The sequence below is a fragment of the Rhyacophila brunnea genome, unplaced genomic scaffold (genome assembly GCF_057557595.1).
Source record: "Rhyacophila brunnea isolate RB1 unplaced genomic scaffold, BYU_Rbru_1.0 scaffold_6, whole genome shotgun sequence".
NCBI classification, from domain to species: domain Eukaryota; kingdom Metazoa; phylum Arthropoda; class Insecta; order Trichoptera; family Rhyacophilidae; genus Rhyacophila; species Rhyacophila brunnea.
This window is the reverse complement of record NW_028233276.1, coordinates 46,008,049-46,036,009: the sequence shown is the minus strand read 5'-3', so window position 1 is coordinate 46,036,009 and position 27,961 is coordinate 46,008,049. Positions and strand designations below refer to the sequence as shown.

Sequence of the window (27,961 nt, the reverse complement as noted above, 5' to 3'; positions counted from 1 at the left end):
GCGATGCAGGGTTTGGGATATTATTTGAGTCCTGTGATTCATCGTGGTGCTTTGGATGGAGTTCGTTAGATATACTCTGTTCCAGTAGGTCAAGTTGGTGGGATTTTTCGGCGACGTAGTCTGGGTCTGGGTTGCGGGAAATTTGGTTCCGGCAGATCTCGATGAGGCCATTGTAGAATGCGGCTTTCGTGTCGGAGTCTTCGATGTCAGTGGGCAGTGCTTCCTTTAGTTTGTCGACGAGTTCAGCATAGCCAACGGGAGCTTGTTCGTGGTCGTCCAGGGTGTCTAGAAACTCCTCGGTTTCGGATGACGGGGTCTCTGGCCTTTCTGCTTCCGGGGACTCTGTCGTTTCTGCATATGAGTTGTTGGCAGAGTCGGGAATCAGGGGCTCAGGTGTTGTGGTTGCGGCCGGTTGTGTTTCCGGGGTTCCGGGTTCGGCCAGAGCGAAGGAGACATCAACTTCCGTCGAGGTCTCCTTGTGAAGTCGAACGTCTGGGATTGATGCTTGTGTCTGGGTCTGGGAAGACGTCGTTGCATAGCCTTGGTTTGTGTTGCGGTGAGGGATGGCGGTGGTGTTGATCTTCCTCGGTGTTTCGATTGTAATGCTTCGGTGAAGTGCGTGTTTCAGTGCGTGGATTTGCCTCCCTCTGTCATTGTCCAGGAGTTTGACCTGGACAAGGGGCATTTGATGCCGGCCCCTGCCCCGCGTCATTCTCCGGACGCTGATGATCGGGAGGCCTCTCCGAAGAAGATCGTTAGTGATGTCCTCAGTGTGCGTGCCGATCTGGAAGCCCCTGATAACGACCGATAGATGGTCGATATCGTGTCCTGAATGAGTGGCTGGGTGTGCCTCCTTGATCGGCGCGCTGTTGTGATGTGATGATGTGTGATGGTGAAGAGTGGTCCTTGTCCAAGTATGCGGTGATGGTCGTCTTGGCGGGTTGATGTTTTTCCTCCAGGTAGGAGGAGGGCGGGCGGGTATCGCCGACTGGGCCTGCTCTTGATATGCCGTCAAGAGCAGGAAGTGCAGCGTCATGAGGTCCCTCAGTTTGGTCGGCCTGAATGCGGCGAGTCTGCATATTTCAATTTGTATATGCTCCATCTTGTCGTGGCGGATGATCGGAATTGCTTGCGGTGGTGAGCAAAATGGGTAATTTGCTCGGTCGGCAGGTAGCGGCAAAAAAGTAGGTAGTACTTTGTTGGTCGGCAGGCGGTGGCAAGAGTAGGTAATTCTTTGCGGGTCGGCAGGTAGCGGCAAAAAGTAGGTAGCTTTGTTGCTGTTTGGCAGGATGTAGCAAAGTAGGTATTCGCTATGTCGGCTGGTTCTGCGGGTAGATTGAAGGTCTTGATTCGGTTGATTATCTCAGCTGGAGTCGGAGCGCACGGAAAGGCGACTGCTCGCGACGGGTGCTAGACCGCAAGTGGACACCAGACAATCGCTTCCGGTCACATAAACAGATAAATGCCAGTTGTCTTTATGTACGTCGTGCAGGTGGCCAGTTGTCTTTATATACTCCGTGCAGATGGCCTAAACAAAGTACATTAGAAACGCACGTATATTATTTTGACTATTTTCGTTCGTTATATTAGAGAATGGGTATTTTTAAATGAGCAGTCACAATATAACAAAAAAAGTAGAAAGAAGTCGAAAATAAAAAATCTGAAAACCATCGTAAAAATCCCCGAAACAAGCATGGCCTTCATAAACTACAAAAGATGTTGCTTATTGTAATGAACGCTGGTAGGTACTTACGGACTTCACAAACCTTGGATTTTTCAATCATAATATGCGTAGATACTTTTTCATTATTGTCGGCGAAAACAACAATTAGGTGGGTACTTAGACACTTAACTAGTGTTATAAATGTAATCTGTCCCTGGCGGCATCCTGTCCGATCGGATTTTATTGCTTAGGGTCGAAATGTTTTTAAACGATCAACACATTAACATTATTTTAGCTCGGTATAAATATCCGATAAGTTGATCGTTAAAACAGTGAATAAATGTATGGAGAAAATCATAAACCAAAATGTCAACGAATGTTTCCTCATTACATCCGAGATCTCGCTATGTCCGAGATCGTAATAACCGAGTTCGACTGTATTCGAGTGATTATTGTTTTATTCGCTGAATGATACCAGTCTCAAATTTTGTTAAATAAAAAATGTTAGTTGATAGGAAGATAATAATATTCTTCTAAATAGTTAAAATTATGAGGATTTCAATAGTAATAAGTAAAGTTGCTAATAATTGATATGAATTCATTCCCACGTAAAGTGAGACATGTGGTAGGTGTCTCATTAACGGATGTTTGGAAGTCGACGTAAAGTTGGACGACTACAGTACTACCAAAAGTATATAATTTAGAAAGAATGTAATAATGAGTAAATAAACTGTGTATAGTATTTATAATACTCCCTGAATTTCAGGTGCCTAGTAATAAAAACATAAAAGTTCAGTAGAAAACAAACTATTTTTACTTCAAATAGCTCTCCTGTAAAATTACGTTTTTGTAGATGTCCAAGTTTACGTAGGGACCGTCGATCTACTAGCGATATCACTTAAAGTAGGAAAATAAAAAGTAGATACGTACATACAGAATGAGCAAATATAGTGGCATGATTTAATTTTCTTCAAATCAATGGCATATCAATCCATGGACTTTGGCGCATGCCAAAAAAATGATTTGTAATAATTCTCCAGCACCCTTTTGAGAAAAAAATTTTAGATTTTAATTTCTAACACAAAAATTTTGAAACACTAATGTCAGGTTTTTTTTAGAAACCCAATCCCTAATGGAACTGTCAAAAAATTCTCGGTGTCCACCCGAATTCCGGAGTGGTGTAGGTCATGGCTGGGGGGGGCTGACAGGGCTCTAGCCTGGGGGCCCGGGCTGTGGGGGGCCCGGCGTGTCGGGTTGACCATATAAGTGAGATAAACACACATCATAAATTAGCTTTAATAGGAAAAAAAATGTCGCCTGCGGCGCTATTATACTTCATGGCTATGAACATTTTCAATTATATAATTATGCAATATATTATTCAAATTCGGCAATAATTCACTGTATGAGTACCCTTAATTTGAACTAAAACACAATTTGAAAAACGTTAATGTAGTGTTTCACACTGCCTTTAATCTTGGCGGTAGGTAGGGGGCCCGCCAAATATCCTAGCCTAAGGGCCCGTTTCAGGATGTGGGGACCATGGTGTAGGTACACCGAGTGCAATAGACAAAAGGGCGATAAACGAGAAATTAGGCTGTGAAGAAGAAAAGATCGTATTGGACTAATTTACATTCTCCTCCTTGGGCCCCCCCCAATATTAAACCCTGGGTGCGCCAATGGTGTAGGTACATGGTAAAATTAAGGTGTATTTTAGCGATTTTTTGTATTTTTAATATGTACATCCATTTGAATTATGGAGTTGTCGAATATCGGCACACAGTTAAAGATTGCACCGTACAACTAAATATTATTATTATTGAAGTAAAATAGCGCCGCAGGCGATAGGTAAGGGGATCCGCCAAATATCCTAGCCTGGGGGCTTGTTTCAGGATGTGGGGGCCATGATCTCACCACTCCACTTCTGCTATCTGACCACGAGTAGGCTCGGGAATTATTATGAAAATCATTACGTTAGTTTACATTTTTTTTAATAAAGTTTAAACTTGACTTGTCGTCTAGCTAGAGTCATTGAGTATAGTGATAAATTTATTGTTGTACTCTTGTTGCAATGCATATTTTTATTTGGATTTTGACACATTATAATTTATAATGCTATTCTGCCTTAATTACCCGATAAAATTTAATGACTATAATAATTATAAAAATTGAATTCCTTGAAAAACTATGTATCGATTGAAGACTTTTGACATCACAACTGTGGTTCGGAGGATTTAAAATGAAAACTTCAAAGATATCGGTCAAATAATAACGAATATAATATTAGCCCTGCTGGCCATAATAGCATAATAGCCAGCTGCCTCGCTAGACCTTGTAGCCAGCTTGGTGTTCTAACTACATAGTGGCGGATTTCAATGTAATTAGGTACCTAACAATATACTTACAAAAGGATGTCGTGACTTGGGCCAGATCATCAACGCCATGAAAGTAATTCTAATTAAACATAATATACCTACATTCCACAAGACTGGATAAAAAGTTTACATTTTGTATAATGCATTTCGATTCTATACGTGTGATATCGATTACAGATTAAATAAAAATGTACTCGTAAAATAGAACAAGCAAATGATAATTACCGATAAACATTTCTTTGCCAATTTTCGGGATTGATTGGTTAATCACAATAAAAGTTTGTGGCATTCATGATACTTTAATGAATTTAATGTATTTTTATTAATATATAAGTCAATGACGTATTTATCTCGTACTACTTAGTTTGATTGTCCAGAAAAATAGACTCAGTAATATTATCTACTAATTAAAACAGTATATAAGCCAAAGCAATATATTTAAAATTATTCAGCATTACACAAGTCGTTAATTCTTCAGTGCTGGTGTAAGCCATCTTATACATTTTTTTTAATAAGTCTGAAATGTCTGTGTGTTGTCAATTTCCCACATGTAACGTGTCGTTAAAATATGATTAAGCTTAATATCAAACCTGTAGTTAGAACTGAAAGGATTCAAAATCATAAATTATTAATTTATTTACTTACTATTTTGCTGCCACTATAATCAATTCCGATGACCTCGATTCCTAAAATAGTTACCAGAGACACACAAGCCAACACCATCAAGAATGGCCGAGTTTCCATTAACGTCGCGTATAAGTCTGAAAAAAATATGTAGCTAAATAAAGATCCCTTCTAAATTTTAAGCTACAGTATGTAAGCATACCTAAGAGAAAGTCAGTCGGATAGAGCCACAGATAATATCCATACAGCCGAAAGTAAAGGAGTCTCAAAAATTTCTTCTGGACCCTCCCACCCACTTAATCGTAAATGATTATTTTATGATAGGTAATACGAATGAGTTTTCTTTTACAGGCTTAATTAAAAATGGAAGTCTCCTTTAAATGTTTATTTATTATTGTGTTGTGCATGGTAATATGCACACTGTCGGAGAAGCTTCCTCATCCATTATCGGATGAATTCATCGACCTAATTAACACAAAAGCCGTCACATGGAAAGCCAAGAGGAACTTCCATCAGGACATTGATTTTTCATATATCAGAAGGTGAAGATTTCATATATAAATTTATCTTAATTTATTGAATACGATATTATACTTTAATTCTCTATCAAGGTACCTTTTTGTAAATATTATTAATCACACCATTTCCGAATTCAAAATTTAAATGATTTAAATGATATGATAAAAAAAATAAAGATTATATATATTTTTTTTTTGTCTTAGTACTGTAAATGCTCCATTACAAAAAAAAACAATTTATTACACAATTAAAGAATAATTGGTAGCTACCAATAAACAAAACAAAATGAATAACATAGTACTTACTATCAATCAATAGGATTTTATGAATTATTTTACATCATTCCATCAGAAATACTTAAGAAACTAACTTTTTAAAAATAATCTTCATTGAATTTCGTCCAATGTGCTCTAATATATTTAGCCATCTGAACCCTGCCTAAAGACAAAGAGACCTGCCTTGAATACTTTCTTTTGTACTAGCAACACAGTTAAATATAAACATGGTTTCGTTGACTAGCTGAATATGTATAAAATTTGAACTCCTTCTCGACGCATGAAAATTGATAATTATTACGCAACCCGGGGTCTGCCTGGGACAATGGGCCCCTGCCTCCCTTGCTTAGCTACTGGGTCCATTATCTGGGTCTAAAAAAGACCCACGGCTTAATAAGAAGACACGTTATAAATAGCTCGGCCAATCGCGGAATTATAATTATTCAATTAATATTGTTACTTATATAATATTATTCTTGAATTTTCTAAACCTTTATCAGGTTGATGGGTGTCCTTCCGCAGAAATACGGGATTCCAAGGCTTTCTCGTGAACTTGATGTTGATTTACCAGATACTTTCGATTCACGTACAGCGTGGCCAAACTGTCCCACACTCAACGACATAAGAGATCAAGTATGTAACGTCATAAAATATTGAGCTTTCATGATGGTGGCCTTCACCGTGAGCTGTATTATAGGAAAGAGATGGGCGTATCGTAATGATATCAAAAAATTACGCGTTGCTGATTAATGTAATGTTTCTATTTTATTAGATTCATTACTTAATTTTGATATTGGTTGCAATCAAATATTTGATAATAATGGCAGTGTCATTCATTATCACATATTTGATAATATAAACTTTTCTTGATATTTACGTGCACCCACCAGAATTTTATATAAATTATACGATATGAGTGATTTTCTAATAATTTATTTACCTACCTATTTTCTTGTGTCTTTCTCGTGTATTATTTAGACAAGAATTTGATTTCAATACTATACGGCAATATATTTCCCATACAGCATCTCAAGGTGAATTATGATACGGTCAACTGTATACGTACAAATTTCCGGAGACGCTTAACACCACGTTATCTTTTGTTAAATACATAATAATATTGTTATTCTAACTAGGGAGGATGTGGGTCTTGCTGGGCATTTGGAGCTGTAGAAGCAATGACAGACAGAATGTGCATACATTCCAAAGGAAAGGTTAATTTCTATTTCTCTGCTGAAGATCTTTTAACATGCTGTGATAACTGCGGAAGTGGTTGTGATGGTGGAGGCCCATGTAATTATAAACAATCTTTTAATATTATTAACGTAGTTATCTACCATTTATTTTGCAATAAAACTGCATACCAAAATAAAAACAACTCAATTATTTCGAGTTTCCTGTTCTTCATTTAAAAATAGCTTTAAATGGTGTGTCTATAGTTCTTTTGAAATATTCACTAAAAAGACACTATAATAATATTAACTGTTTACCAAAGCATTAGATTTTCGATGGAAGATTTCACATTGATAGTAACCCTAGTAAAGGGTTACAAAAGTCGAATCCCAACATCTCATTATTAGTTTCAAATAGATTTTATTTTAAGGTTATAATCGGATTATTTTTTCTTTGTCAGACGAAGCTTGGGATTATTGGGCGACGGAAGGCTTGGTTTCTGGAGGTGATTTCAATTCTCACCAGGGCTGTCGGCCATACGAGTTTGAGCCGTGTGAACACCGCGGTAATGGTACAATACCAGCATGCAAGCCAGGAGGTATTCTTAAAAAAAAATACAATTTAAAGGCAAATTTTTACGACAGTTTTACTTATAGCTATACTGATTAGATACATTCATAATAAAGTTAATAATTGTATTTGATTTTAACAGCTCTCAGAATTGTCCTAACTTTAGCTCTCGAAATGGAAAATTTTACGAACCGGAGCACTCGATAATTCTCCAAAAATATTACAGTTATCTAATTTTGTTTTTTTATACAAGTGTTAGATTTTTGTTACATGGCCTATCTAGTTCAGACAGTTAAATTATTTTTACACGAGACCTAGCGACAATTTTTTGGATTTCATGAACCATTTAGAGCCTTGCTTACCTTGCATAACCGATCCAATGTTTTAAATATCATGATTTATTTTTTCAAATAGCCGTCTTAAGATATATGTGTTCATAATATTTCCTATCATCAATAATTATTGTTATGATATTTTGACCTGTCATAAATAATTATTATAGAATATTTTGTGTAGACCTATTTACATTTTAACTATGACAATTTATTTTACTTTAAGAATGATACATTTTGTTTTTATTATTTTTTAATATAGTATTTTTGTATTCATATTTTTAGTATTTATCCATGCATAAATAATGATTAATACTTTTTAGAACTCAGGTGAACTCAGAATCTCCTATCTTCGCAGGCGACTCCGTACTGCTGAATTATTTTCAACATATCTACCTCCTCGTAAAGTGCGGGGAGAGGGGTAGAAATTTCAACTTTTTAGAAATTCATCGGTAATATTTTGCATGGGCCGAAGGGCAATAAATACCTATCCTCGGTTTAGGGTAATTTCATTTGTGACCGTCGGACTTAGAAATTCGCCTCTCGCAAGATCGTTTGTGAAATGTTATTTTAGTTATAATATTATTTAATATTTACAGAGGTTGCGAACATTTGCAGGGCTGGTCATTTTACGGGACGGTAGGCGTTGTTTTATGTAAGGTTCCTGATATGGGATCGGCGACGTCTCTTCGCGAGGGGTTGCATTTGGTATCATTATGACGTATTACAAATTCGATTCCGCCTGGTCAATTTACAGTTGAACAGTAACATTATGACCAAGAATTTATTATATTATATTCAATCATTATCATCATCATCACTTCCTAGTTCTTTGCTGTTACGTAGATCCGCCGAACTTTATGAGTTCGTCTATTCAGCGGGGTTTAGGGCGTTCTTGTGGGCGTCGTGTCTATTTATGATGATTTTGCTTATTTATTTTTAATGATAGATTTTTTCAAATTTATAATGGTGACATGTAAAGATGATTCATACCTTTCAGATCCAGTGACTGCAATCATAATATAAGATAGGATAAGTATATACTTGGAATATCAGTCCTATGCGACATTTCTTTTACCACGGGAAAAAACTCGACTACAAATCGCAGTCCTCAGTTCCCAATGAATACGACAAAATATTCATCAGAATCACCTCCGCCTTGCGCTACTAAGAATTTTCCAGGGTTTTTGCAAGGCGGTTTCATAGGCCCTGGCCGAATTCAAATTAGCAATACCCGATGCGGGTAGAAGAACAGTTTTCAATAAGGCATATTCTCTCAGCCGGCACAATTTTCATTTGACTAGCATCAAGTAGAGTAGTTTGCGTGCCAAAGTCCTTAAGAAACCTCGATAGTAAATGCGAGGTATCCATAAAGGCATCTAGAAAAAAAAAAAAATAAACAAAAAGATTTAAGTCCTGGGGTTTAAAAGAGCACAAGTGACATAATAATAATAAACGAGGATTTCATATTATCACCATCACCACATACGTAAATATTATATAGGTCACCGTGAAATAGAAATGTTTTCAATTATTTTTAATAGTTTGTTGTGCTTTTATTGTATGGTGATATTTTATATATTATATTTCATGAAGCAACATAAACAAAATGATTGAGTTCTGGGGGTTAAAAGAGCACAAGCGACATCATACGAGTAATATATTGAACGAAGATTTTATATCACCACATATACACATACATACCTATACCTATGTAAATATTATATACTTACGAGTAAAATAGACTTAAAACATTTCTAATAGTTTATTGTAATTTTATTGTATGGTGATAGATACTCCGTCGTGCCTTAAAACGTGCGAAGATAATTATCCCGTGACATACGAAAACGACAAGCATCGTGGCCAACCCCCTTATGTTCTCGAGCAAGATGAAACACAGATACGACAGGAGATATTTACCAACGGACCAGTTGAAGCCGTATTCAGCGTGTACGAAGACTTCCTCAGCTACACAACTGGTGTATATCAATACCGTGTCGGGGATGTGTTGGGTAAGTGACAAGTGTTAATAATGACGTATGTAATATACCAATTCTAACTGCCCGGAACTACTTCCCAAGTCAGCAAATAATATGACGTGTGGTGAGGGATTTGGTATTTGGTATTGAAAAATAAAATTGGTCTACCTAGTTAAAATTTCAATTTGTATTATTACATAGATATTTCGGCAAAAAACCGAATGAAAATTTATCATAAGTCGACAGAGAAAATATTTTTTTGAAATGAACACCGAAGTTGTTCTGCTGGACTTCAATACTACCATTATATGCCTTCAAGGCGGTCCGAGCACGTCAACGTAGTCGCATTAGCCGCTGAAAGCCAGCAGTAGATCCACTCAGTGTAAACGGACTATTTCGAAATAAAGCAGTTTAAAATAATTGGAATGGTTACATATATATATATATAAATACCCATTACCAATTTAATATTTATAATTATTATGTCAACATCATCATCAGCCTGAATCTATCCACATGAAGGCCTCTTTAAGCTGCTTCCAAATCTCATGATCCTGTGCAATGCGTTGCCACTTACTTCCGCAGAACTTTATCATTTCATCGATCCAGCGGCCTCTAGGTCTATCTTGCGGACGTTTTGTACTTCTTGGATATCATTGGATGACTAGATTTGTCCAACGATTGTCTTTTCTTCGAGCTATGTGTCCAGCCCATCTCCATTTAAAGCTTTTAATAAACTCTATTACATCGAATACCCTTGTTTGCTTCCTTATGCACTCATTCGTCTTTTTGTCCTTTCGCGTTATGCCCAGCATGCACCTCTCCAAACCACGTTGTGCTACTCTAAGTTTCTGGATCTCTCTTTTACTAAAGGTCCATGTTTCTGATCACGGGAAGCACACACTGGCTGAACACTTTGCGCTTTAGGCACAGTGGATGGTCACTTTTGAAGACATCGTTCAGGCGGCCAAAAGTACTCCACCCTAGCTTTACTCTGCGAACAATTTCATTAAATATACATCCATCCATAGACACTTGTTGTCCCAGATAGTTGTAGCTTTTCACCTGTTCGAACTGAGTGCCATTGACGAGGATCTCCTTTTGGCCCGCAAAGCAGTTGAACATGACTTTCGTCTCTGTTACATTTATTTTCAAACCTAATTTGTTGCTTACTTCAGCAAGTTCCTGCATTCTGCTTTGGAGGTCTTCTAAGTCTTACGAGAAAATTATATGTCATCGGCAACTTAATTTGTTGCTTACTTCAGCAAGTTCCTGCATTCTGCTTTGAAGGTCTTCTAAGTCTTGCGAGAAAATTCTATGTAATCGGCAAAGCGCAGATAACTCAGGTATTCTCCATTTATGGGGATTTCTTTGTCATTCCAGCCAAGTTGCCTGAATAAGTCTTCAAGGGTAGCTGTAAATAGTTTGGGTGAGATTGTATCACCTTGTTGGACTCATTTGCTGATAGGAAATCTGCGCGATGGGTTATGGAGATTGACAGATGCTGTTGCGCTACTGTATATATTAGTGAAAATATTTATATAGCGGCCATGGATTCCTTGTTTTCTGAGTGCGTCGAGTATTGAACATTTCTTTATCGAATCGAACGCCCATAATTATGTATTCTAATCGAAAGAGTGTGTCTGTTTTTAATCAATTTTAGGCCTCCATGCTGTCAAAATCTTAGGATGGGGGATCGAAAATAACACCTTGTATTGGCTCGTTGCAAACTCCTGGAATACCGATTGGGGTGACAAGGGATTCTTCAAGATTCTTCGCGGGGTAAATCATTGCAACATTGAAAGCAATGTCATTGCCGGCTTGCCGAAAGACATCGATTATTAATAATGCATTCAACTATTTTATAACTCAATATTATGTTCTACTTATTTTAGACTTACATTTTCAATTAATGCCACTATGAATTTTTTAACCGAACGAAACTATTTAAATTATGGAATAAAAATATAATATGTATAATGAAGAAATTGATGTTTAATATAAAATAAAAATGGTATTATATGTATTTATACAAAAATATTAACAAATTTAAAAAAATAAGTAGTTTTAAAATAAGGCTTATTATTCTTCCATTTCATTATTAATTCTATTAAACAAAATTACTGACATCAAATCGTCTTTCATTATCTGCCTTCAACACAATGGATATAAGTAGAATACAAAATATGTTAAATAAGCAAGCCTTGTAGGTGTATATATCAGTAATTTGGGCACCAATTGTGATCTAAATAATATGTAGATAGATATTAAATACTGTAAAAGTAAAGAAAATAATGTGATTTAGAGAGTTATCAATTGTTTATTAAAAGCAACAAATAGTTATCTTATTAAAGTAAAAAAAAAAGAAAGACACGGTATTGACTATAATGGAGACCCGTGACCAATGTGTGCAATGGCAGATAAATTATAAAACATTATATATGGATACTCATCTGTACGTCCTTTGGTATTCACTGATCTTATAAAAAAAGGCCAAATAAAGCTACTTGACATACTGAATTTAAAATTGGTCACCGTCCGAGCGGTAACCGTCAAGGTAAACCATTTTATCAACGAGATCTGTCCATCCGTGCTGCCGAGGTGAAATTAACTGAGTCATATGAATGTGAAGCTCACCTCTTCTGCTATAGGTTGCAGTTGGTGTAAAAGAGAAAACCAATCGTATGTCTTTTTCCAATTGCACATCACTATAATATTTTTTATTATGTATATTTGCAACGTGATACATATTTTCTACAACCCCCACTAATCATCAGTCACAAATCATTATCTAATGACGTGATGTCATATATGAGTGACCCCTTTCAAATTACTTTGTAAGAGTAATAATGGGGAAGCATTTTTGATGTTTAGACACCATGAAATTATTATGGATTTTTTTGAGCATATTACGTATTACTGTAGAAATATGTTTTTTGCGATTTTAACTATTATGATTTGATATTTTATGGTTTTCTCATAAATGAATACATAATAATATAATAGGAAATTCACAAAAAGATAAATGACTTCGATAAATAAATCTTAGCGGTACGTGAAAGAGGTAATGAATGCTATAAGGCTATTGCATACACAAACGTATTTTCATTAATTAGTATCGTTGAAATGTTTTAGTAATATTAAAGCTTGATGTTCAACAAAAGTGACCATTGAAAAGAAAATAGTTTACCTTCTGATGTATGGAAAGTCGATATCCTGATGAAAATTCCTCCCGGCTATCCATGTAATGATAATTTTTGTCCACTTTGTTGTGTCGAATGAAAGACGATTTGATGACGTAATTTTGTTTAATAGAATTAATAAAGAAATGGAAGAATAATCGCCTTATATTTAAACTACTTATTTTGTTAATTTGTTAACATTTTTGTATAATATATATAATACAATTTTTATTTTATATCAAACATCAAATTCGTCATTTTACATATATTTCAATTCCATAATTTAAATAGTTTCATTCGGTTAAAAAAGATTCAACAATGCTAATTATTTAATAGTGGCATTGATTGAAAATTGAAGTCTAAAATAAGGAGAGCATAGTGTTGAGTTATTAAATAGTTGCATGCATTATTAATAATCGATGTCCTTCGGCAAACCGGCAACGACATCTTCTTCGATGTTGCAGTGATTTTCCCCGCGAAGATTGAAAGAATATTGAAAATGTTGACATATCGCTTTTTGTAACTAGATGAAATTAGTGATTTACCTAATAAAAATGATAATTTTCATCATTATTCTCGACTGATCTCTGTTTTTTTTTTTAGTTAAAGTCTTAAATATAAAAGTAGGTCAAAAGCAAAAGAGCTTTTCTCCTTCATTTACACGAGATATTAATATACCTACGAGTAAAATTAATAACGCAATTTTAAAAAAGATTTCAAGTTATACACATTTATATTTTTATAAAAATGGATGTTTTTTTAAAATAAATATAAAACATATTACAACGATGAATAATTAGTCAAATATCTACACGACGAAACATTGAAAACTTAATAAACTAACTTTTAATAATAAATATGATCAAAAAATATAATCTCATACTTAATAAGATGTGACCCTGCAAAAAATTCACATTTTATTAATTTTTTTACAATTGTAAGTTTATTTTTGAATTACAAAAAAAAATAAAAAATCTTTTTAATGTTTTCAGATACATATTTATTAAATAATACAGTTGAAATTGTAAATTATCAGAAAAAAATCTCAAATTGCAAGCTTCGTATTTTTCCGCTAGGTTCTCTACTGGCATGCGTCTAAAATATAAAAGTAAGTCAAAAGCAAAAGGGCTTCTCTCCACCATTTTACACGTTGAGATATTATTATACCTACGAATAAAATTAATAACGCAATTTTTATAGGTCTTTTAGGGACAAGTTAGGTAGGTAAATTATAAGTTTTATTATATAATATCAGTAGAGTGTACTACATACTTTGATCATTGGTTAAATTAAAAATAATCAAGTCATTAATTGGTCTAATTTGAACATTTCAAAGAGTGGCTGTTTTCAATAATACATAATAGACAAAACTGATAAACGATCGACAAAAAATAATTATTAAGTACCTAAGAACTAAAATATTATCGTAATGAGTCATGAATGACCGTTCTTTAAATTTTTAACCAGTGCTCGAAATAAAAAAAAGGAATGAACCGCAGGGCTCGGACTTTTTTCGAAGATATCAAAGCGTGTTAGATTTTTTGGCAGGGGGCCGTCCCTATTCCCCTATAGTTCCATTTTGTTATATAACCTTTTATCCCCTTTCAATATTACGTCACATTTTTGGCAACCCCACCTTAAACATTAATATTTATCCTTTTGATTATCCTTTTGACCTCCAAAAGCTTCACGAAGTACTAAGCAATAGAACAACACAAGAACACTACACAAAATATTTAATCCTGGCCACAAAGAAAATTAAAGATATAAATGGGGGCACCTAATTACCCCCAGATCAATGCAACTAACCCACCCAACCACCTTGTACGAAAAAGCAAGAGCATGGTTATTAATATTAAAAAAAATATTTATCCTTAAATCCCCGATTTCCAATATTGTGTTATCAGATCCTTTCATATTTTTTTGTTTATTTTGTGACGTCACATTTTCTCTGACTCCACGTAGAGCGTGACGTCATATATGGACAGCCCCTAAGTAAATTATTAGGGTCAAGACACATTGCACTGCAAATGTACTTGGATCACTGTCTTCATGATTCCCATTTTTTTTGTTTTGTGGAACCTTTGGGACTTGAGATTAATTTTACCGCATACACAATTTGGAAAACGCTACTATAGAGCGTCACACTGCCTTTATCCTTAGCGATAAGTAAGGGGGCCCGCCAAAGATCCTTGCCTGGGGGCTCGTTTCAGGATGTGGGGGACCATGATCTCAATACTCCACTTCTGCTATCTGACTACGAGTAGGTTCGGGAATTATTATGAAAATCATTACGTTAGTTTACATATTTAAAATAAAGTTTAAACTTGACATGTCGCTTAGAGTCATTGAGTATAGTGATAAATTTATTGTTGTGTTCTTGTTGCAATGCATATTTTTATTTGGATTTTGACACATTATAATTTATAATGCTATTCTGCCTTAATTACCCGATAAAATTTAATGACTATAATAATTATAAAAATAATAAAAATTAAATTCCTGCAAAAACTATGTATCGATTGAAGACTTTTGACATCACAACTGTGGTTCGGGGGATTAAAATTAAAAACTTCAAATATATCGGTCAAAATAATGACGAATATAATATTAGCCCTTCTGGCCATAATAGCATAATAGCCAGCTGCCTCGCTAGACCTTGTAGCCAGCTTGGTGTTCTAACTACATAGTGGCGGATTTCAATGTAATAAGGTACCTAACAATATACTAACAAAAGGATATCGTGACTTGGGCCAGATCATCAACGCCTTGAAAGTAATTCTAATCAAACATAATGTAATATAATGTATTAAAATATACAAAAAACATATAAAATATAGAAATACATTAATATGGCCCCCGCATCCTGAAGCGGGCCCTCAGACCATGATGTTTGGCGGCCCCCCTATCTATTGCTAAGGGTAAATGCAGTTTGACGTACTGCAGTAGCGTTTTCCAATTGGTGTAGGTAGGTACATGGTAATATTAAGGTGTATTTTACCAATTTTTTGTATTTTTAATATGTAGATCCATTTGAATTATGGAGTTGTCGAATATAGGCACACAATTAAAGATTGCATCGTACAACCAAATATTAATAATATCATTGAAGTAAAATAGCGCCGCGGGCGACTTCTTTTTACTATAAAAGCAAATTTGTGATCTGTGTTTATCTCACTTATCTGATCGACTCGCCATGCCAGGCCCTTTCTTAGCCCGGGCCCCCAAGCTAGAGACCTGTCACCCCCCCCCCCACCCTTGTGGGGGCCATGCACATTAATTTTACCGCATACACCATTTGGAAAACGCTACTGTAGAGCGTCACTCTGCCTTTATCTTTAGCGAGAGGTAAGGGGGCCCACCAAAGATCCTAGCCTGGGGGCTCGTTTCAGGAACTGGGGGGCGATGATCTCACCACTCCACTTCTGCTATCTGACCACCAGTAGGTTCGGGAATTATTATGAAAATCATTACATTAGTTTACATTTTTTTTAAATGAAGTTTAAACTTGACATATTGTCATATCGACATATCGTCGAGTCATTGAGTATAGTGATAAATTTATTGTTGTGTTCTTGTTGCAATGCATATTTTTATTTGGATTTTGACACATTATAATTTATAATGCTATTTTGCCTTAATTACCCGATAAAATTTAATGACTATAATAATTATAAAAATAATAAAAATTGAATTCCTGCAAAAACTATGTATCGATTGAAGACTTGTGACATCACAACTGTGGTTCGGGGGAATAAAATTAAAAACTTCAAATATATCGGTCAAATAATAACGAATATAATATTAGCCCTGTTGGCCATAATATCATAATAGCCAGATGCCTCGCTAGACCTCGTATCCATTTTGGTGTCCTTACTACATAGTGGCGGATTTCAATGTAATTAGATACCTAACAATATACTAACAAAAGGATGTCGTTACTTAGGCCAGATCATCAACGCCATGAAAGTAATTCTAATAAAATATAATATACCTAGATTCCACAAGACTGGATAACAAGTTTACATTTTGTATAATGCATTTCGATTCAAAACGTGTGATATCGATGACAGATTAAATAAAAATGTCCTCGTAAAATAGAACAAGTAAATGATAATTACTGATAAACATTTCTTTGTCAATTTTCGGGATTGATTGTTTAATCACAATAAAAGTTTGTAGCATTCATGATATTTTAATGAATTTAATGTATTTTTAATAATATATAAGTCAATGACGTTTTTATCTAGTACTACTTAGTTTGATTTTCCAGAAAAATATACTCAGTAATATTATATACTAATTAGAACAGTATATAAGCCAAAGCAATATATTTAATATTATTCAGTATTTCACAAGTCGTTAATTCTCCAGTGCTGGTGTAAGCCATCTTATACATTTTTTTTAATAAGTCTAAAATGTCTGTGTGTTGTCAATTTCCCACATGTAACGTGTCGTTAAAATATGATTAAGCTTAATATCAAACCTGTAGTTAGAACTGAAAGGATTCAAAATCATAAATTAATAATTTATTTACTTACTATTTTGCTGCCACTATAATCAATTCCGATGACCTCGATTCCTAAAATAGTTACCAGAGACACACAAGCCAACACCATCAAGAATGGCCGAGTTTCCATTAACGTCGCGTATAAGTCTGAAAAAAATATGTAGCTAAATAAAGATCCCTTCTAAATTTTAAGCTACAGTATGTAAGCATACCTAAGAGAAAGTCAGTCGGATAGAGCCACAGATAATATCCATACAGCCGAAAGTAAAGGAGTCTCAAAAATTTCTTCTGGACCCTCCCACCCACTTAATCGTAAATGATTATTTTATGATAGGTAATACGAATGAGTTTTCTTTTACAGGCTTAATTAAAAATGGAAGTCTCCTTTAAATGTTTATTTATTATTGTGTTGTGCATGGTAATATGCACACTGTCGGAGAAGCTTCCTCATCCATTATCGGACGAATTCATCGACCTAATAAACACCAAAGCCGTCACATGGAAAGCCAAGAGGAACTTCCATCAGAACATTGATTTTTCATATATCAGAAGGTGAAGATTTCATATACAAATTTATCTTAATTTATTAAATATGTACCATATTATATTTTAATTCTTTATCAAGGTACCTTTATGCAAATATTATTAATCACACCATTTTCCGAATTCAAAATTTAAATGAAATGATATGATATCGTCGTTGAAACTAGAAAATTGTGTAACTCCAAAAACACTACTTTGCAGGAGAGACAAAAAACAGTTTAATTCTGTCAATAATATATTTAAATAAAATAAAACATATAGAGAATATTACAAATAGTTGAAGAAACATAAAACGAATATAAAATTTTGAAAAATTACTCAAAATGTCATTAAAACTGGAGATACACATTTTTCGCAACTTAAAATGCGTATTTCTAAGGAGATACACATATTTCTTATAGTGGGTACATTATTAAACATAAACTTTTTAAAATATTTTTTATTACAAAACTGACGCTATTACGTTTAAAAATGATGCATACTTAACATTTACGAAAGTCTTTAAAATAAAATTTAACGGTAGGTAGTTATTTACTCAAATTAACAGCTAAACACTAAAAATATAATACTGCAATGAAATAATAAGTTGTTAACATTATTAATATGTATGATAATCATTCGTGAGGTAGTTTATCATAAAAATCATAATAATCAGAGTGCAAACTATGTTTTAGTGTTTGCAAATCTTGAAACTTTGCTGTTTTTATCTTCCGTCTTTGACTATACAGTGGTGGTAAAATGTCCATAGCCTGGATATTATTCAATGTTCTTCTGGTTCCATAATGTTGCCATTCTTCAGTGTGTCTTAGTTTATATGTTATTGTTCCATTCGGACTATAATTGAGAGCTTTCAAATGGGTTACTTGCGGGTCACCCACTTTCCGGCCAGGTCTTATCGACGAGTAATATTTTATTTTGGAAAAATCTTTGAAAAAAGTGTAGTTAAGATATTCAACTTTATATGGCGGAGATCGAGCAGTTTTGCAGTAATCAACATAATCAGCAGGTACGTTGATGTTATGGTGACGAATACGTTTCTCAATAGTCGAGTGCATTGAGTCTGCTTCCATTTGTGTATGTCCTTTAAGGAGATACTTTTGAAGAATGGTTATGTTGTTTTTAACTGCCACGTTTAATAGAGCATTTGAAAGTGTAGTGTTTCTATTTTGTGCGGAACAACCGTCACTCCAAAAACATATTGTCTTAGATAAAACATCCGTTATTTTTGGAATAATTTCATTTTCAATGAAATATACAAGTTTTGAAGCAAACTCATTAGCTGTGACTGCACCTTCAGTTTCATTCCACAGAAAACAGTATCCTTCTTTTGTTTTTATATTGTAAATTGTAAAGTTATGTACTATTAATTTTGTTTTGTAGTACATTGCTGACACTTTAGACTTTGGAGCCAAAAGCACAGATTGTAAATCCATCGTAAATACAAAGTCTAGAAGTTCAGATACTTTATCGTTGCTTTTTTCGCATCTTGCTTCTTCTTTTAAATTGACGTGATTCGTGTAATCGTTATCTGTTATATTTTTCAATTTATATGATGCGCACGTATCACATTCATCCTTCTTTGGACGATATAATGATATTTTTTCATTTTCAAGTAATTCGTTGAATTTAGTGGATGATACAGGCTCAACACATTCTGAAATACAAAAGTTTTGGCTGTAAAAGTTATATAAAGCTCTTTTAGATTGCCAAATTGGTTCAAGGTAGAGTCGTTCGGAGGATGTACGACAATAATGCGATTCCATTTTAGGAAGTGACTGTAAAAATGCTTGTAATTTATCATTCTTTTCTTTGAAAAATTGTTGTCTGGCTTGACTAGGGCTTAATTTTATATTTGTATCATTACTTTCTTCAGTATCCGGAAAAGCCAAATCTTTTTTTATCCAGTTCAATACAGAGTTTTGATTGGTTCCCAATGTACCAATAAACATCTTTTTACATACTCTGTACATAGTCATGTCAAATTTTAAATGATATTTGACAGAGAACTCTCTCCTACTAATATCATTTGACCCCCGTCTTCTAGAAACCGTATCTATTTTTGCTAGGCCCCGTATATATTCGCGTTTTTCTGGCCAGGTTTTTTTCCAAAATAATTGGAATAATTGATGGCGTTGATTTTCTGTTAGTTTTTGACACTGCAATGCAGTGTTCGATGTTCCTAATTTGCACGAACATGGATCAATTAAAAACTTTCCTGTCTTGTTTATTTTATAATCCCAGGTACCATCGTTAAGTTTTTTCTTTCCTTCATATGATAATCCAAGTTCACGTCTTTTTTTGTTTGCTAAGCATGAAGAATTATTTTTAATATGAAGCTTTTTTCGCTTTTGTTTCACCTCGATTTGGGTATTAGTGTGTTCACCGTTATTGGGATTATTTTCAATATCATTGTCACTGGTCGAAATAGTACATTGAATACTATTTGGATAACTTTGTTCGATCTCCTCCGAATTATTGATAGCAGTCGGTAACGTCATATCGAAATCAATTATCTGCGATTCTTCAGTATGTTCATCGTGGTAATCATAAAATTGTGAAGAATCAGTTGGAGGCCCGGCGGATATTTCTTGAAGTATTAATATTTGGATGTCATTCAATAATATATTTTCTTGTATCTTAATCTTTTCTGGCGAACGATTATTTGGTTTGAGTGGTTCCGGGGAAACACTATCTACAGGCGTAGACAAATCTCTTTTTTTATTGTTCATCACATTCTCTTCGTTTGAATGTAATTTAGTACTTTTATTTAAGCATTGGCCTTAAATAAAATATCCAATATTTTTTGTGCTCGGGACATATTTTTCAATGTAGGCACCTATAAAGAAAAAAAGAGATTTGTTAGCTTCGGTATAACATTAACTTAATTAAACATGTCTACTGGCGATATAGGTAAATACCAAATAACATAACACGCGCATTTCATCAGCTTACAATATTAGGCAAGAAATTCATGTAACTCCATACAAGATTACATCAGAAAAATGTGTATATCCAAGAGGTGAATTTAAAGTAAATTTTATGAAATAAAATACAACAATATTAAACAATACTAATAAATAACACTGATATAACACTTACCCAACAATTTGTGTCGTAATCTTTGTTGTTAACTGTTCATAAAATGTAGAAAAACGAATGTAAACTAACGCACGCCACGCATCATGTCCACCGCTATGACAATACTGGAGATACACAAATTGCGTGTACAAATCTATGGCCGTGGAGTTAAATCATTTGCAACATCTATGATTTAACAATGTTACAATTTTTTTGGAATTACATCATTTGCAAGACAGCTAGATATTAACAATGGCCACTAGATGGCATTCAAAGTCGATTTTCGGTTAAAACGGAGTTACACAATTTTCTAGTTTCAACGACGATATGATAAAAAAATTAAAATTATAATTTTTTCATGTTAGTCTTAATACTGTAAATGCTCCATTACAGAAAATAGAATTTATTACACAGTTAAAAAATAATTGGTAGCTACCAATAAACAAAATAAAATAAATAACTTAGTACTTACTATCAATCAATAGGATGTATGAATTATTTTACATCATACCATCAGAAATACTTAAGAAACTAACCTTTAAAAAAAGTTCTTCTTTGGATTTCGTCCAATGTGCTTTCCTAATTTAACCACCTGTACCCTGCCTAAAGACAAAGCGACCTGCCTTGAATACTTTCTTTTTTACTAGCAACACAGTTAAATATAAACATGGTTTCGTTGACTAGATGAATACGTATAAAATTTGAACTAATTCTCGAGGTATGAAAATTGATAATTATTACGCAACCCGAGGTCTGCCCGGGACAATGGGCCACTGCCTCCCTTGCTTAGCCACTGGGTCTATTCTCTGGGTCTAAAAAAGACCCACGGCCTAATAAGAAAACACATTATAAATAGCTCGGCCAATCGCAGAATTATAATTATTCAATTAATATTGTTACTTATATAATATTATTTTTGAATTTTCTAAACCTTTATCAGGTTGATGGGTGTCCTTCCGCAGAAATACGAGATTCCAAGGCTTTCTCGTGAACTTGATGTTGATTTACCAGATACTTTCGATTCACGTACAGCGTGGCCAAACTGTCCCACACTCAACGACATAAGAGATCAAGTATGTAACGTCATAAAATATTGAGCTTTCATGATGGTGGCCTTCACCGTGAGCAGTATTATTGGAAAGAGATGGCCGTATCATAATGATATCAAAAAATTGCTGGAGTTGCAAAGTTGAGGAGCAAAGAGTTGCTGATTAATGTAATGTTCCTATTTTATTAGATTCAATAGGAACATTACTTAATTTTGATATTGGTTATTATCACATATTTGATAATAAGTATATACTTTTCTTGATATTTACGTGCACCCACCAGAATTTTATATAAATTATACGATATAAGTGATTTTCTAATAATTTATTTACTACCTATTTTCTTCTATCTTTCTCGTGTATTATTTAGACAAGAATTTGATCTCAATAGTATACAGCAATATATTTCCCATACAGCATCTTACGGTGAATAATGTTACGGTCAACTGTATAAGTACAAATTTTCGGAGACGGTTAACACCACGTTACCTTTTGTTAAATACATAATAATATTATTATTCTAACTAGGGAGGGTGTGGGTCTTGCTGGGCATTTGGAGCTGTAGAAGCAATGACAGACAGAATGTGCATACACTCCAAAGGAAAGGTTAATTTCTATTTCTCTGCTGAAGATCTATTAACATGCTGTGGTAACTGCGGATATGGTTGCGATGGTGGATACTCATGTAATTATAAACAATCTTTTAATATTATTAGCGTAGGTATCTACCATATATTTTGCCATAAAACTGCACACCAAAATTAAAACAACTCATTTAATTCGAGTTTCTCGTTGTTTTTCATTTAAAAATAGCTTTAAATGTAGTGTCTATAGTTCTTTTGAAATAGTCACTAAAAAGATACTATAATAATATTATATGTTTGCCAAAGCATTAGATTTTCGATGGAAGATTTCACATTGATAGTAACCCCAGTAAAGGGGTACAAAAGTCGAACCCCAACATCTCATTATTAGTTTCAAACAGATTTCATTTTAAGGTTATAATTGGATTATTTTTTCCTTGTCAGACGAAGCTTGGGATTATTGGGCGACGGAAGGCTTGGTTTCTGGAGGCGATTTCAATTCTCACCAGGGCTGTCGGCCATACGAGTTTGAGCCGTGTGAACACCGCGGTAATGGTACAAGACCAGCATGCAAGCCAGGAGGTATTCTTAAAAAAAATACAATTTAAAGGCAAATTTTTACGACAGTTTTACTTATAGCTATACTGATTTGATACAGTCATAATTAATTTAATAATTGTATTTGATTTTAACAGCTCTCAGAATTGTCCTAACTTCAGCTCTCGAAATGGAAAATTTTACGAACCGGAGCACTCGATAATTCTCCAAAAATATTAAACACAGATCTAATTTAATGTTATTTTTATACAATTGCTAGATTTTTGTTACATGGCCTATCTAGTTCAGACAGTCAAATTATTTTTACACGAGACGGAGCGACAATTTTTCAGATTTCATGAACCGAAATGCGCTTCGATGCGCTTCGGTCTATTTAGAGTCCTGCTTACGTTGCATAACCGATCCAATGTTTTAAATATCATGATTTATTTTTTCAAATAGCTGTCTTAAGATATATTTGTTCATCAATGCTTCAAAGTTTTAGTATTTATCCATGCCTAAATAATGATTAATACTTTTTAGAACTCAGGTGAGTGTTCTAGAGTCCTTCATTCGGGCATTTTTGATGTTTTGGGAGTGAGGTAATGTCCCTCGGGCACAATTAGTATATTACAGAAGTTTATTTTATAATTCCGCGCATAACTATGTTTTATTGCAATTAGGCATGGACAAGCACTGGTCTTATTACATTGGTGTTATTTCAAGGGATCTTACATTAGGCACGATACTGACGTTATTTTAGGGGTTGATCTCACGGTAGGCATTCATTTTTATTTTAGGCTTACTTTCGTTCGATTAATTTTTAACACGAGAATACTACGGAAGTACACTTTTATAATATCGAGACGGGTGGAGTTTACTTTTTACTGAGACCCCCGCAAGGACAGGGGAGCGCGGGAGACGCATTTCCTATCTTCGCGGGCGACTCCGTACTGCTGAATTATTTTCAAAATGTCTACCTTCTCGTAAGGTGCGGGAAGAAGGGTAGAAATTTCAACTTTTGAGATATCTATCGGTAATATTTCGCTTGGGCAGAAGGGCAATAAATACCCTCGGCTTAGGGTAATTTATTTGTGACCGTCGGACTTCGAAATTTGCCTCACAAGATCGTTTGTGAAATGTTATTTTAGTTATAATATTATTTAATATTTACAGAGGTTGCGAACATTTGCTGGGCTGGTCATTTTACGGGAGGGTAGGCATTGTTTTATGTAAGGTTCCTGATATGGGATCGGCGACGTCTCTTCGCGAGGGGTCGCATTTGGTATCATTATGACGTATTACATATTCGATTCCGCCTGGTCAATTTACAGTTGAACAGTAACATTATGACCAAGAATTTATTATATTATATTCAATCATTATCATCATCATCACTTCCTAGTTCTTTGCTGTTACGTAGATCCGCCGAACTTTATGAGTTCGTCTATTCAGCGGGGTTTAGGGCGTTCTTGTGGGCGTCGTGTCTATTTATGATGGTTTTGCTTATTTATTTTTAATGATAGATTTTTTCAAATTTATTTATTATATTTAATCAAAAAAAAAACAAAATGACAAAAAAAGTAATTAACGAAGAATTCTTATTATCACCATCGCCACATACGTAAATATTATATAGGCCCTCGCTTACCAAAGCCTATCGCACAACTTCTACTGACGCGCTTGCCGTACTCGCAGGGGTGCTACCCTTCGATCTGCACATCCAAGTCAGAGAATCGATCACCCTCCTTTTGAGGGGGATCAGCACAACACTCGCCGGTGTCCATCTGACACCACCGCAGAGATCAGAAGACGTTCCTTACAGGAATAATGTAAGTGGCATTGTGTACAAGACCGCATTTGCGGCATGGCAGGCGAGGTGAACCGCCCCCCCCAAGGGGCGGCACACTTACCGTTTTTTTCCAGACGTATTCTGCAGGCACCAAACTAGAAGACTCCAACATTTGCATTGGATTAGCCAGTTTCTCAACGGCCATGGCAACTTCGCCGCCAGACTCCACGAGTTTGGCTTGATAGTAGATGGGCCGAGCTGTACCTGCGGGCATGACCACCAAGATGTTGAACACATCCTCTGGGATTGCCCGCTTATGGAACTCGTAAGAGCGAAGCTGTTTGCCAGAGTCCATCCTCACACGGGCCCAATTGGTCATGGAGATCTGATAGCAACCGAGGCCAACTTTGCGGCATTCGAGAAATCTGCAGCGTCTTATGGGGAGCGGGATAGTCTCGACTCTTCTGTAGACTCATCCATTTCAATTCGTGACACTCAGTATGCGGGTACACAAAGCGCTTAACGTCAGCGGACAGCAGAGCCAGTCTAGGTCCCCTTGAAATAGAAATGTTTTCAATTATTTCTAATAGTTTTTTGTATGGTGATAGATTCTCCATCGTGCCTTAGAACGTGCGAAGATAATTATCCCGTGACATACGAAAACGACAAGCATCGTGGCCAAACCCCTTACGGTCTCGACCAAGATGAAGAACAGATACGACAGGAGATATTTACCAACGGACCAGTTGAAGCCGGATTCACCGTGTACGAAGACTTACTCAGCTACACAACTGGTGTATATCAATACCGTGTCGGGGATGTGTTGGGTAAGTGACAAGTGTTAATAATGACGTATGTAATATACCAATTCTAACTGCCCAGAACTACTTCCCAGTCAGCAAATAATATAATGTGTGGTGTGGGATTTGCTATTTGGTATTGAAAAATAAAATTGGTGTACCTTGTTAAAATTTTAATTTGTATTATTACATAGATATTTCGGCAAAAAACCGAATGAAAATTTCGACAGAGAAAATATTTTTTATGAAATGAGCACCGAACTTGTTCTGCTGGACTTCAATACTACCATCACATGCCTTCAAGTCGGTCCGAACACCTCAACGAAGTCGCATAAGCTGCTGAAAGTCAGTAGTATATCCACTCAGTGTAAACGGACTATTTCGAAATAAAGCAGTTTAAAATAATTGGAATGGTTACAGATATATATATATATATATATGAAAATACCCATTACCAATTTAATATTTATAATTATGTCTTCATCAGCCTGAATCTATCCACATGAAGACCTCTTTAAACTGCTTCTACTTCTCTTGGTCCTGTTCATTGCGTTGCCTCGTACTTCCGCAGAACTTTATCATTTCATCGACCCATCGGCCTCTAGGTCTACTTTGCGGACGTTTTGTACTTCTTGGATATCACTGGATGGCTAGATTTGTCCAACGATTGTCTTTTCTTCGAGCTATGTGTCCAGCCCATCTCCATTTAAGGCTTTTAATAAACTCTTTTACATCGAAAACCCTTGTCTGCTTCCTTATGCACTCATTTCTCTTTTTGTCCTTTCGCGTTATGCCCAGCATGCACCTCACCATACCACGTTGTGCTATTCTAAGTTTCCGGATCTCTCTTTTACTAAGGGTCTATGTTTAATATGCATATGTGATCACGGTAAGCACACACTGGCTGAACACTTTGCGCTTTAGGCACAGTGGATGGTCACTTTTGAAAACATTATTCAGGCGGCCAAATGCACTCCAGCCTAGCTTTACTCTGCGACCGATTTCATCAAATATACATCCATCTATAGACACTTGTTGTCCCAGATAGTTGTAGCTTTTCACCTGTTCGAGTTGAGTGCCATTGGCGAGGATCTCTTTTTGGCCCGCAAAGCAGTTGACCATGACTTTTGTCTTTGTTACATTGATTTTCAAACCTTATTTGTTGCTTACTTCAGCAAGTTCCTGCATTCTGCTTTGGAGGTCTTCTAAGTCTTGCGATAAAATTTTATCTCAACGGCAAAGCGCAGATGATTTAGGTATTCTCCATTTATGGGGATCCCTTTGTCATTCCAGCCAAGTTGCCTGAATAAGTCTTCAAGGGTAGCTGTAAATAGTTTGGGTGAGATTGTATCACCTTGTTGGACTCATTTTTTGATAGGAAATCTGCGCGATGGTTTATGGAGTTTGACAGCTGATGCTGTTGCGCTACTGTATATATTATTGAAAATATTTATAAAGCGGCCAGGGATTCCTTGTTTTCTGAGTGCGTCGAGTATTGAACATTTCTTTATCGAATCGAACGCCTATATTTATGTATTCTAATGGAAAGAGTGTGTCTGTTTTTAATCAATTTCAGGCGGCCATGCTGTCAAAATCTTAGGATGGGGGGTCGAAAATAACACCTTGTATTGGCTCGTTGCAAACTCCTGGAATACCGATTGGGGTGACAAGGGATTCTTCAAGATTCTTCGCGGGGAAAATCATTGCAACATTGAAAGCAATGTCATTGCCGGCTTGCCGAAAGACATCAATTATTAATAATGCATTCAACTATTTTATAACTCAATATTATGTTCTACTTATTTTACACTTAAATTTTCAATTAATGCCACTATGAAATAATTAGCATTTTTGAACTTTTTTAACCGAACAAAACTATTTAAATTATGGAATAAAAATATAATATGTATAATGAAGTAATTGATGTTAAATAAAAAATAAAAATGGTATTATATGTATACAAAAATGTTAACAGATTAAAAAAAATAAGTAGTTTAAAAATAAGTCTTATTATTCTTCCATTTCATTATTAATTCTATTAAACATAATTACTGACATCAAATCGTCTTTCATTATCTGCCTTCAACACAACAAAGTGGACAAAAAATTTAAGTTATTTATCACTCGAAAGTGTTGACGTGTTTAAAATAATTAAAGTATTGCAAAGTGTCAAATATAATATTGTCATTGGATTTTAGGACCAAAATTTAATAGCAAACAAAAAACATCCGGAGCAGTGGAGTACTACAAATTTTCAATACTTGGGCTCCGCTCCTGTTTCAGGTAAAACCTAATTCCTCCACTGCTCCAACGCTCTGGCTATTATCGCAATAGTTTTATTTACACGGTCACGTGTACAGGTGCTATTACTATCAG

General features: G+C 35.0%; 2 protein-coding genes across 2 annotated transcripts; both read left to right on the top strand.

The window, feature by feature from the left end:
- Positions 1 to 5,094: 5,094 nt before the first annotated feature.
- Positions 5,095 to 11,355, top strand: LOC147065732 (cathepsin B-like). The gene is made up of 6 exons (XM_085957287.1): positions 5,095 to 5,204; positions 5,957 to 6,089; positions 6,593 to 6,749; positions 7,090 to 7,227; positions 9,325 to 9,543; positions 11,174 to 11,355. The coding sequence occupies exons 2-6, from the start codon at positions 5,961 to 5,963 to the stop codon at positions 11,353 to 11,355; spliced, it is 825 nt and encodes a 274-aa protein (XP_085813413.1). The 5' UTR covers positions 5,095 to 5,204; positions 5,957 to 5,960.
- A 6,220-nt stretch (positions 11,356 to 17,575) lies between these two features.
- On the top strand, positions 17,576 to 27,343 carry LOC147065731 (cathepsin B-like). The gene is made up of 6 exons (XM_085957286.1): positions 17,576 to 17,754; positions 21,764 to 21,896; positions 22,401 to 22,557; positions 22,901 to 23,038; positions 25,394 to 25,612; positions 27,162 to 27,343. The coding sequence occupies exons 1-6, from the start codon at positions 17,576 to 17,578 to the stop codon at positions 27,341 to 27,343; spliced, it is 1,008 nt and encodes a 335-aa protein (XP_085813412.1).
- Positions 27,344 to 27,961: the final 618 nt, after the last annotated feature.